The 12589-nt window shown below is 38.9% G+C and overlaps 1 protein-coding gene across 1 annotated transcript in view; it reads left to right on the forward strand.

Annotated features, from left to right (window-relative positions):
• Nucleotides 1-3929: 3929 nt before the first annotated feature.
• LOC106960193 (kelch domain-containing protein 8B-like) overlaps nt 3930-12589 on the forward strand; it is a gene marked incomplete at its 5' end in the record, with an annotated part of 37556 nt that continues 28896 nt past the window's right edge. The window contains one exon of the mRNA XM_015053166.1: nt 3930-4154. Coding sequence (XP_014908652.1) covers nt 3930-4154 — 225 coding nt within the window. The remainder of the gene's footprint in view (nt 4155-12589) is intronic.

A 12589-nucleotide genomic window follows, 5' to 3' on the forward strand; every position in this document is an offset into this window, starting at 1 on the left:
CCATAAAAACAATGTAGAGAGATGAGCTCAGGAAGCTAATCCATCTTAGTAACAGTGGAGTTAATGATGCCCGGCCAGCGCACAAGGCAGAGAAGGATGGCTGGTTTAAAGTGCATCCTCGGAGTCATGGCTCACACAAGCCTGGTATACAGATGATCTAATCTGTTTATCTACAAATCTATGGGGATATTTATGCCGCTAATTTCATAACCGCAAATCCTGATTATTACGTCTCCATTATTATCTTACTTCAGTTTGCCGTCCCCTCCACCGCTAAGCATTGTGATTGTGAAATGTTTTTCCTATCTGGTGCACTCACGCTGTTTCTTCACCTGCTGCTCCTGGGGGGCCGTTTCAGGATCAGTGGGTGTCTGAACCCCCTTCGGTTTAAATTTCACCACTTTTCAGTAACTTGACTTAAAAGGGCAGTATTATGTGTTTGCTAGGAACGTAGTGTCATTTTATAGCACAAACAAGTAACTGTGTTTCCTGCAGTTGTCATAGATATGATATGAAATATGGCTTAAAAGAAATTTTACTTGTCATTTAAAGCCTTGAAATTGGGCCTTTCTGAAACTCCGCCTTCAGGAAGTTATCATAACTTGACTCCTCTGTTAGTCCTTTAACATTATTTTTACAAGTGTTGCACTGAGAAGTATCTCAGACAATGAGATCAGCAGATGAACAGTTCCACCAGGTGTTAGCTCATTTCTGAGCTGAGTTGCAGGGAACAACTGCTCTGTGAGGCGGAAACTGCAGCCTTAAAGGCAGAGCTAGGTCCACCCAGGCGTTTTACACAGCTGAATGGTTGCCACGGGAGATTAAAGGATTTCTCAAAAATACCTGAAAGAACCAAAGTAACACTCCAGGTGTGTTTGTGATGAGGGAATAACATCACAACCTGATGTAAAGCTGAAAAAAGTAGATTTTTACATAATACTGCCCCTTTAAACATCAGGCTTCACTGTGGGAGAGCCGAGAAAATATGGTCTCAATTTCTATGAATGGCTCTTCAGGTCAGGGATGATGGTCAGATTCAAGGATCAACTTCCTCAGTGTAAGTACACAGTGCTGTCTATGATCTTATCCTCAATGTGCACGACATGAGGTGTCAATAAATTAAGCTAATGAAAATACAGAAATTTTCAGTCTAATTTTAGAAGAAGCTTTTGAATTTCAGCGGTTTCCATTAGAGGAGCTGAAAAAATATCAATTCTAATTACAAGTCCTAGTCTTGGCAATTTTAAATGTATTGAATATGCTCAAAAATCAATTTTACTCAGCTTAATATTTCACAAAATTATATTTTGAATAATTATCTATTTATTTATTTAAGAAAAAGCCAGGCAGCTAAGCTAGCCTAAAACTGGTAATTTAAGTTGCAGAATGTTTGCACAAACTTTGTTTTGTTCTAATATAAACTGATGGAATCTGAAACCGAGCGGAATCTTATCATTGTTTTTCATTTGTTTACTTTGTCTTTTCCTCTTCTTAGTTGTTGCAACCTGAAAAAAGCAGGAAACACTCTACATTAAGCTGTAATGCATGCAACACCCGGCTGTCACCAGGGCACATGGGGTGACTGCCACTCTCTGTGCTGCCGTTGGCAGCCCTGATGGAGAAGAAACGAGGCTAGACACCCGACTACCTTGCAGACTTACTAGCATTCAGTCAGACTGTGGGGAACTAAAAGGAATTTGTCATGAGAAATGTAATTGGCTGGCTCAACTATGAAATTTTAACTGTCTGTGAAGTGTGCATGCAGAGTTTGCGTGGCTCATAGAATACGCACAACACACCCCAATACGTGGGAGCATTTACTGGCTTCCAGTTTATTTTCAGAATTATGTTGAATATGTTAATGTCTGTTTTTTAAAGGTTTTGTCAGGTCTAGTGGCCTTTATTTGACAATCAGACAGGAAAGTGGGTTGGGAGAAACAGGGAAAACATGTGGCAAAGGTCAACGGCATGAAGGCTTTTAATGCCATAAATGGCCGTAACACATTTTATCTCTCAGAAATTCTCTCCTTTCATGAACACGGTGTGGCATTGAGGTTAAACGACCAAAAGCTGACAGAATACAAAGTGAACACTATAATCATCTTAGAAATGCACTGTGAGCGATTCAGTAGGTTCACACAGGTGAGCAACAAGGGTTAAAGGTACAAACAGTACTTTGTTCTTTTGGCGTCACAAAAGTCTGTGGATGTTGTGAAGCGTCTAAATAATTATAGGTCCATTGTGTTGTTGCGCCAAAATTTCTATCTTTCACATAAAATCTCCCAAAATGCACAAACAAAGCATGAAAAAGTCAGAGAGGTATGCATAATTTTGGCAGCAGTTCAAAAGTCTCGATGTAGAATATTGATCTAACATCCGAATAACCTGCTGATTCACACAGTGCTCACATCCACAGTATTCTGCCGCATTCAACCGATCCTTTTTCTCTGAATCTCTTTCCTTTCTCTCACGCTAATGCTTCCCACTCAGTTTGACTCTTTGTCTCACTATCAGTATTGATCTCCATGTTATCCTGCCCACTCCAGCTGACCCCCTTCCACTTTCTTCTTCCACTCCTCCACATTCTCCTCTTTCAGCCACTTCTCTCTGCAATTTCTTTGTCACTCCCTCATTTGCCTCCTTTTTTGCTGTGATTTGCTCCCTCTTACCCTCCATTGATCTTTCTCTTATCTCGTAGCCCCTAGCAACTGCATCTTGTGTGTTTTCTACCTTTCAGCACCTTTTCCTCAGTTCTTCTCCTCCCCTCTCTGTTGCACAAAATCCACCCTGTTCGCTCAATGCCTGATTAACATACTACTTTGTAGTAGAGTTTTCCAAGGTTAAGTTATGATTTATGAAGGTAAATAACTAACCCTAGTTATTTACTCCTAGGGGAGCACCCTGCTGCTGCGCTTTGCTCTTCAACTTGAAATGAAATGTGGTCTCAAAGCTGTTCTGCATGCTTGGTAGATTTTGATATAAATGCCACTGAAACAAAGTGACAGTGGAAGACGATAAAGAGTGAAATTTCAAGCAGTAGCAGTGGCAGAAGTTGTCTAGCTGTTCTTTGTACTTTTACTCTAATAAATGCCAACCTTCTTGGAAGTTCATTCGGTTTTAAATGAGGTACACCACAATTTGATGACACTTTTTTATACTCTAATCCAGCGATACACGAGGCTTTAGAACCCCAGTAAATCTACAGCTGCGTTTCCACTGACTATACGGAAACACGCTGAATGGAAAAACTCCAATTTTGGAAAAACAAAAAAAACAAAAAAACAATCATGTTTTGGCTGTATCGAAACAGATATATATTGCAGAACTGCAATAAATACACTTTTTCACATCACATGAATCTCAAGATCAACAGCTGGATGTTACTGCTGCCGAAAACAATGAAGATGACAGAAAGTGGTTGGAGGATGATGGAGCGACATGCTTTCTGATGACTTTTTCACATGTGATTTTAATTGCGTTTCTTATTTAATGAAAACACTTACAATTGCAAAACTGTGTTTTTTCAACAGTAGTGGAATATCAGCAACACTTTTTTGCATATTTATAATGGAAACGCAGCTAGTGACACAAAAGACTGATTGCCAATTTTCACAAACAGCTGACGTCTGTTGGATTTCACAAGCAGGCACGAGGTTTGAGGACGATTGGTCAGGCATGGCTGGTTTGGATACGTTTTCCCTCCTAATACTGAAATATCATCATTTGGAAACCACATTTAGTATTTTGCCAGATTATCTTCATATTGACCTTGAATTTACTTGATGATCTGAAATGTATAAGCGAACAGAAAAGGAAAAAATCAGAAGGAAATGCGTGAAAGAGGGAATACTTTTTTACATTAGTGTAAGATGACATTATGTCTAATATAAAAAGAAAATATGTTTTTATAAGTCTTCCTCCTCCTCCAGGTGGTCGTCAGGGAAAGATGCCAGTAACGGCACTGGAGGCTTTCGACCTGGAGATGAAGAGCTGGACTCGGTTCCCCTGCATCCCGAGCCGCAGGGCGTTCTCATGCTGCGCTACCAACGAGCGCAGCCTGTTCAGCCTGGGTGGGCTCCAGCAGCCGGGGCCTCATAATTTCTACTCCCGACCTCACTTTGTCAGCACTACGGAGGAGTTTGACCTGGATCAAGGTATGTGGTTATTTAACGGTATGTATTAACATTAAGGCACAATTATTTCACGTTAAGCTAATTTACAGGTATATTTTATGAAAGGTACCTTACATACCTACCTACATATGGCTACCATTTTGGTCCAACTTTTACTCTTTACATTCCATCTCTCTCACTCTCCCTCTCTTTTTCTTTCCCTCCCTGTGAGAGTGTCAGATTTCCATTAACACACTGCTCAATGTAAATTAAACACTGGTGTTCTCATTATCCAATTGGTGCAATGAATGTGCCCAATCTCATGCAACACATAGCTGTGTAAGTGCTAGCTACCTTACTTTTAATGAATGCACTCAAACTCATATTGGCTTTTCCCTCCGAATATAAGAATTTTATAGTGGTTATATAAAGTTTATATAAAGCATGAAGAAACTGTTGGAAGCTGGTTGCCGTGATGATTTATTTACATGCTGCAGTTTTCAGTGGATACTCCGACAGTCCTGAAAGGTTTAATTAATTTGACTATGGGAGACCAGTGACCTGTAATCTGTCTGCTACACACTTGAACACGTTGACATTTTCACGCTGCATGAGTATACTTAACCTTTTCCATTACAGAATACTAAATTAAGATGCCTTCTCTGCAGTCATTATCGCTTCCCTGAAAAAGTTCAGAAATTAATGTTGCTGTTGTTTTTTTTTATTCAGTTTTTGGTACATTTGCTACTTGAACTTTTCTCAGCTTTCAAAAACATAGTGTGAACAAAAAAATAAAGCTTTTCATAATGTCACCATAAGGAAACTAATCAGTCTTGTGAGCCTTCGGGCTGAATGCGTCACAGATTCAGACACACACAAGACATTTTTCTCAGACATTGACGACAGATATTTTTGATGTTCTACTAAGGAATTACAAACAGAAAATATTTGCTTTATGTATGTTAACATTTCTTTCTGAAGCAAGAACTCATGGGATTTCTAAGCTGATACTTTTCTAACTTCCCCTTGCAGCCAGCTTTACTGTAAGGATAATGTTGACTTACAGTTAAAAGGAATCGACAAAAGGAGACGGTTTCAACTGTTTTTTATTTTTTTTTATTTTATCTCTTGTTTACAGTGATAATACTAGCAACAGTGTAGTTTCTGTTAGCTAAATGTATGTCCACTCTCCCTGCTGCAAATGTTTCTGTTGAGTTAAATTGGATCTCCTTCACCCAGTATAACTTCAGTGGTTACAGCCCAAGAACTCCAGTGGGTTTTATGATTATTAGCAGGTAAAATTTCAACAATATTTAGCGACATACTTTTAAAAAACACTGGTTGGCTTCTCTTGGTCAAAGGGTTAGTGATTAATCTGATGCTGTATAAAATTAGCAACATGCACTTTAATCAAAATAATACATCTCATTAGTTCCGGGTTGAATTCCCTGTTCATACCTTCAAAACTAAATAATTTTTTGGTCAAAAAGTCAACAAGATATTCAAACATATAAGCTAGTAAAACCTTATATTTTGTCCGACAGTGAACAGGAGGTGAGTAGTTGCAGCTTTTCTCACACCTGTCATCAGTCAGACATTAAATAATTAAATAATGTCTCCTGTTAAGGCTCAAAAGGTCCAAATAATCAGTGCTTGGCTTTGTTTTGCATGACTTTCAATTAAAAACTCATTTATTCATTCCATCTTAAGTGAATTAGAAATGTAATCTATTTAGCTTCTATAATGAAGAGAAGGATGATGGCTTTGTTCCTCTGCAGAGGAAAGTAAGCATTCCTGATCAGAGGTAATTAAATCTGGCAAATACTGCTTTGATAAGGCAATAGTTAACAAGTTCTGGATTATTTGAAATGTTACATAAAACACAACAGATCTGATTGAAGCAAAGACCTTGGACTTGGACCTGCTTTCATTACGAAGACTGTTTCTTCTGACCTTCTGTATGTTGTCTAGCAACTCTGGTGAATGGTGCAATCTTTTCAATGACGTGTCTGATCATACTCTCGTTCATCTGATGAATTTTAAAAGGTTAGTTTTATGATTCAACCTTCATTCACCTCACTAGTCATCAAATAAGCTTTTACCAACTGAAGTTAAGCTCACGGTGAGTGTATGTGACCAGCAGTACATTTTTTTAAAGCTGCGTTCACACTAGTTCCTATATTTCTATGCATTCAGTTAAAAACACACACAGCAATAGGAAATAAATAAATAAATGAAGGGGATTTTGTAAATCAATTACTCCTGTTATGTCTTTGAATTATATTTATTGTGTTCTCGTGTTCTGAGTAATTTACCTATAGATCAATACTAGTCATAGTGTTCGGCTGCATCATGGCTGAGTGTGTTACTTTTCCATTTCATCTCTCTTTCTCTTCCTATTAAAGAATTTGCCGCCCTTCTGAGTATATCACTTTAATGCAATGAATGCCTCCAAGCGATCAGATAAAGTAGACATTAAGCGATGCTGTTAGTTTCCCCTTTAAGTTTCAAGTGTATAGTATCCTGAGGTGAGTGAAGCATTTGCATAGAAGAAACTGAACATAAGTAATATAATTGGTTAATTGCTGTGATCTGTATCTCACAACAGCATTGATTTTGTAGCCGTTGTGCACATATGTGCATGATATATGAGGTTTGTGGCACTCGTATTGTGTGATTTCTTGTCACTACCAAAGACCCCATGGCTGCTTTGTTTGGCATGCTACAGCGTTAAAAGTGCAAGTAGCATGGCTGGCCGATATGGCTGAAAAACGCATCACGATATTAGCATTTCATATCAATCAATATAAATAAGTATTGATTAGTTTTTGTTTTAAATATCTGAACTACTCCCAAACTGGCAACGTGACTGGATATGTGACTGGAGAGTCTTCTTTTATCCAGTTTTCTCTCCACACCATTGTTGTTTGTTTTTAAGCAGCACAGTGGCAAAACCTGAAACTGCTGCTGCGCAAATTACACAACAAATTGTTGCTAGCTAACCAAAGAGTGAGTGAGTTCTTAGTTGTGTGTGTGGTTCTGGATCGCAGTTCAATGAATATATATTAAATATTGAATATTCTATTAAATGTATTGTCTATTGATATTGATCACGTATATCAGGATAGATATTGTTATTGACTTTTGTTTTTTTAAGTATGTATGACTTTTTTTTTTTCTTGTGTGGTTTTCTACTTACCTGCGTTGGACATTTGGGCAATTTTTAGTCACGTTTCTTTTCTTAACAGGTGCATTTCATTTCACTGTGGATTCCTTCTGTTGGATTTACATCTTTTTATCTCTGCCAGACCCTTTTCCATTTATGTTCCTCTGAGTGTTTTTCTTCCTGATGTACTGGGGCAGCATCACTGTGACTGACATGCTGAGATTATACATCTTGAAAGCAGAGGCAAAAATAAAACTACCAAGAGGGTAGCTATCAAAGCAACTGCATTCACAACTGCAGTTTCCTTCTCATATAAAAAAAACAGCAGCCTGAGACAGAGCGGAAAGTAACAAAACATGCAAATCAGCTCAGCTTCATGTGTGATTTAGTGAGGGGAAATTGTATAACTTGCAGGCATGTTTGTGAATCTGAAAGACAAGGTTGTGTGATTAGGTTCTTTATTAGAAGTTGTGACCCCGGAAGGCGGTGGAAACACCGAGCAGCTTCTTTACCTGTTCATGTTTTCTATTTACTGAAAAATGTGAAATCACCATGATTTGCATTTAAATGTTTTCCACGTCAGCAGTCAGTGCTGCAGAGGAGCACAGAGGCAAGCAGGGTTAATGGATGTTCTGGTGCTGGCTGTCAGTGAGTCATTACTGTGGGGAAGATACAGTATCACTGACTAAAAGCTGAAAAAGATACAGTAGCACTTTAATTATAATCACTGCTTTTAGAGTTCAGGCAGCTTTCTTTTAGATGATCAAACATGCAAGCATAATAAACATAAAAGGCTGACCTGATATGGCGATTAACTAGGTTGCTACATCAGTAGTACGCTGTTGTGTGTTGGTGTACGTGCGTGCATGTGTGTGTATATTTTTAAGAATAACTATTGGGAATTTTAAACATCCACGCAAACTTTGCATAAAAATATCTTATACTCCTGAATCTGACCCTAGATGTATAGCAAAGATTTCAGTAAGATAAACTGTATTTACTGAGACATCTGTGGTTTATTCAGGCAAAACAGTGAGAGAGAGCAAGACTTTATATATATGAGCTGCTACATAACTATCATTGCTGCTCTTGTATCTTCTTAACAGGGTGTTTGAGTGGACGTTTCTCTTGAACAGCAGCAGCTGTTCAAGAGAAACTGCAATCAGCTAAAATATATATCAACAGTTTTATAAAAGGCTTTAATACATATTCAGTGAAAATCCAATTTCATTATGTTTACCAACGTTAAATTTTCTTTCAAAATGGGTGCGGCGGCGGTACTGCGGTAAAGCGTGGGGTCCATGTACAGACTCCTCAGTCCTTGACGCAGCCGTCACAGGTCTGAGTCCCGGCCTGTTGACCTTTGCCGCTTGTCTTCTCCCTTTCTGACAACCTATTTTCCTGTCACATTTCTGTCAAATAAAGGCCACTAGAGCCAAAAAAAAATATTAAAACCAACAAAAGAATGCCCTTTGAAAATTATTAAAGAAAACCTCAGAGTTCTATCTTTTCTCTTTCCTATGTCATTTACTTATAAAGCAAGGCGCAGCAATTTCCCGAATCATTTCTACTACTAATCACATTTTTTATGAGCAGTCCACATGCCTTCTGCATCTGCTGTACTAACACTGATCATCTGACAAACAGCCGCTCCTAATGCTTTTCTTACTTTTTTGTCAATTAGGAGGGAGATGCCAACCTGATGACAATAAAACAAACACGAAAGAACCATCGGTGGATCGTTTGATCTCATTTGTTCCTCTCAACTGCTGCCACTCCCTCACTGCTACTGTGTTTGATCTTATGAGGTGAAAACGAGAGAGTAAAATGCAACAGGTCGACACATTTATTTATGCTACGTGTTTTTGTGGTCTTATACCATGACAGCAGGATGCAACACTGCACAGGAGTCTGTTGCCAAACTGTCTGATTGGGTGGATATGTATTCATTCATATTAATCTGGTATTCCAACTGACAGGTGCTGCAAACTACTATAATTATGTGAAGTATGAAGCTGCTTCGCTGCAGAAGAGGCGTGTATGTTAACTAAGATGATGATTAAAGGATCGGCTTGCTTTTCACACTATTATCTAGTCGGACATGCTGTCAAATGAAGCCTATAAATAGACCCTTGGGAGCGCTGGTGATGGCGGTGTGTGCTTGTGTTTGTTTGTGTGGATTTTCCTATTTATGTGCCCATTTGTCTGCGGTGAAGAGGATGAGAGCAGTGCTGGGATGATGTGTGGGAATGGCAAGGAGGAGTGGCAAAAAATCTAAAATGATACTGAAATGATGGCAGGAAACATCCGCGGTCGACGCGGCAGAGACTTTCAGCTGCGCTCGGAGAATCTCTGGATGCTGGATGGCAGTGAAATTCATTATGCCACACGAATGGCTGAAGCCTGTATCATAATAAGGCATGTACTGAGCGTGTTGTCTTTCCTGAAGGACGAGGCTGCACTCTGATATTTTAACAGATGCACAGAAAATTAAATGTAGAGTAGGAATAATAGTAGTCCTGTCTCGAACATAGTCAGTGTTAATACTGGAGTGAGGTAAATAGCAGATCTGGCAACAAAACCTGATCCAGACAGTTCATGAATCCTGTCGCTCACAGTCAGCCTTGGTTTGTTACAGCAGTTATTATAATGTCATTTACCTGGAATATTTAAACATGACAGAATAAAGGCGGGGGGAGGGGGGAAGTGGTCAAGCATTCACCATATGGGTATGTATTAACAAATGGTCAGTACAAAATAGGCGTCACCATTTTAAACCTTGAAAAAGTCATTTATGAAACTACCAAAACTCCAAACATTTTGTAATGACAAAACAACCATCAAAGTTTAGTGAACAAAAGAATAGTGCTGTAGTTGTACATTAGATTTGATCTGGTCTTTTCAGGAAGAACATCTTTTCATTATATTAAGAATAACTGAGAGTTTTGTCAGATCTTATCATTTGAATCCCTGGATTATTGTAATCTTTCATCACATAGTGCTGGTTTAGCTGGTACATTTTGTTCAAGTGGAAATCTCCTTTCCATACTCTGGATTAGCTAAATCCCTAACTGTATCAGAGAAAAAGAGATACAAGCGATAGCCTTTCTGACGGACTATTCTTTGACATAAAACCCACTTTTGAACAAAATGTAACCCAAAAAAAATTTACTTACTGTCAATCTAACTAGCTTAGTATCAACCCAGGCAACAAATCTGTCTTAAAGGGGGATGACTCATATGTAAGTGAATTGTGTAGGCATGAGCTTTTTCAGTTACAATGTAGTTGTGCCCCCCTGTTACTGTGTTATTTACTTTCCATAAAATTTGAGAATTTGTATATTTTATCCATCCCTTTCATCTATACCGCCTTGTCATTACCGGGTCAGAGCAGAACTGGAGCTGATCCCCATTGGATGAGAGAGGAGATGCACCCTGGACAGGTCACCAGTCCATCACAGACACATACAGGACAAACAACCATGCTTGCAAACACACTTTTGAGGTCAATTTCGAGAAACCCATTAGTCTAAATGTCACGACTGCACTGGCAGAACATGCAGACTCCATGCAGAAAGACCCCAGGCTGGGCTTTCTTTCTGAAAGCTAACAACTGTGCCACAGTGCAGCCTCTGGTATCCTATAATTAAACAGAATACTTTAATAAATAACAACAGGCAAATGAGTAAGCAATTTCAAAGTCTAGCTTTTAGGATTTGCTCAGAGAGGGAAAAAGTCCAAAGGACATAGTTAAAGAAAGTAAGTCCTTTTAGTCAACTAGCTCAAATTTGAGATGCATATTATGCTTTGTGGGTTTAAAGTTTGTTTCAGCTACACAGAGTCTAAACATTTCCACTTCATCACTTTTACCTCATTACAAAGTTTGCATCATGCTGACTAATACACAGATGACTTGAGCTTCCTGAAGACCATTGAATGTCAAAAGGCCTTCTTCACCTTTATAGTCCATAAAACTACACAGTTGCAATATTTTATTAGCAATTTCCTGCATGTGAGGCAGTTTACATGCAGTAACTAACGAAGGTTCTGAACAATGGAGAGGTTTTATTACTAACACACTCCTTTATGGCAGAGTCTGCTAATTATATCTAGAGTTGTTCCAGATGCACAACTTCATCTGTGCTTTCAGTGCTGGATATGGTAATACAGTTAGCTCATTATGTGTACACCAGGACAAAGAACAAATGTCATCTTTAGTTCCAAATGAAGCTACTGGAATGATTAAATGTTCGTCTGATCACATTGCTAGAATCTGTATTCATCTATTTACCTTAAAACAGCATATGGCCAAGTCACTTTACCTGTAACAATAAGTTGTTTGTGGTCATTAAACTTTAGCTCAGTTCCTTATGTCTTCCACAGATTTGTCAGCCTCTGAAACTGACACAAACGTGTTTCTCTCTGCAGGAGGCAGTGTGATGGATTATTTGGGTGAGAAACCCAGCACTGCCTTGTAGCCTGGTTTATACAGTTCTGACATGGCATCTGTTGGAACTCTGCTTGGTTTTTCACTACCTCAGAGTGTGAGCTTCATAAAACTGGACCCAAAGACCATTGTGAGCGCTCTTGTCTCATGAGTTTCTTGGATCACCAGGTCTTTCATTGAGATTAACCAGCTATGGCTTCTCAGATAGCACTAGTAGGATGTGAACCTTCATCATTCAGCAGCCCTATACTTAAATAGTGCTCCACTATTCATATACTCTGCATCCTTCCAGGTGTGCCACCTTGAATTTGAAAAGCACAGAACATTCAGCCTCAAGCTGGTCCAAATGTTGGCCAGAACTTAGTTCATGTTGACTCCAGAGGGTTTATGTGTTAACCATGGTCATGTAGACTGAATGCTGTTTGTTGCAGAGGACGGTTTCTCACAGGCTGACTAATGGTGCATTCATGCCATCCCTGTTTAGTCCGCTTTTATCCAATTCTAGTTTGTTTGTCTGAAAAGTCGGGTTTGTTTGAGGAGGTGTGAATGTGTAATCCAGCTCTCATCCACCTATAAACCTAGGTCTAAGGTCTGTTGAAGTTAACTATTAGTTCACCTTAGTGTGAAACTTTCTTGGTTGTGGTCTGGATTGCTATTTTGGCTTCTGCATTCTTAAGCTTGTGGATAATTGACAATGCTGTAAGAAGTCTAAATCTGTTGGCCAAATTATCAGTAGAAAAACATGTCAGCTCCTATGGAGCCTCTAGCTTGTTTTCACCAGGTCAAACTTGGGTTAAACGCCTGTCTATGAACTAGTTTCTGCAGGAAGGATTACACCCATCAAGCAACACAAACCAGAAGTAT

This window comes from Poecilia latipinna, unplaced genomic scaffold, assembly GCF_001443285.1.
Source record: "Poecilia latipinna isolate Pla-1442-1.1 unplaced genomic scaffold, P_latipinna-1.0 Scaffold1165, whole genome shotgun sequence".
Lineage (NCBI taxonomy): Eukaryota > Metazoa > Chordata > Actinopteri > Cyprinodontiformes > Poeciliidae > Poecilia > Poecilia latipinna.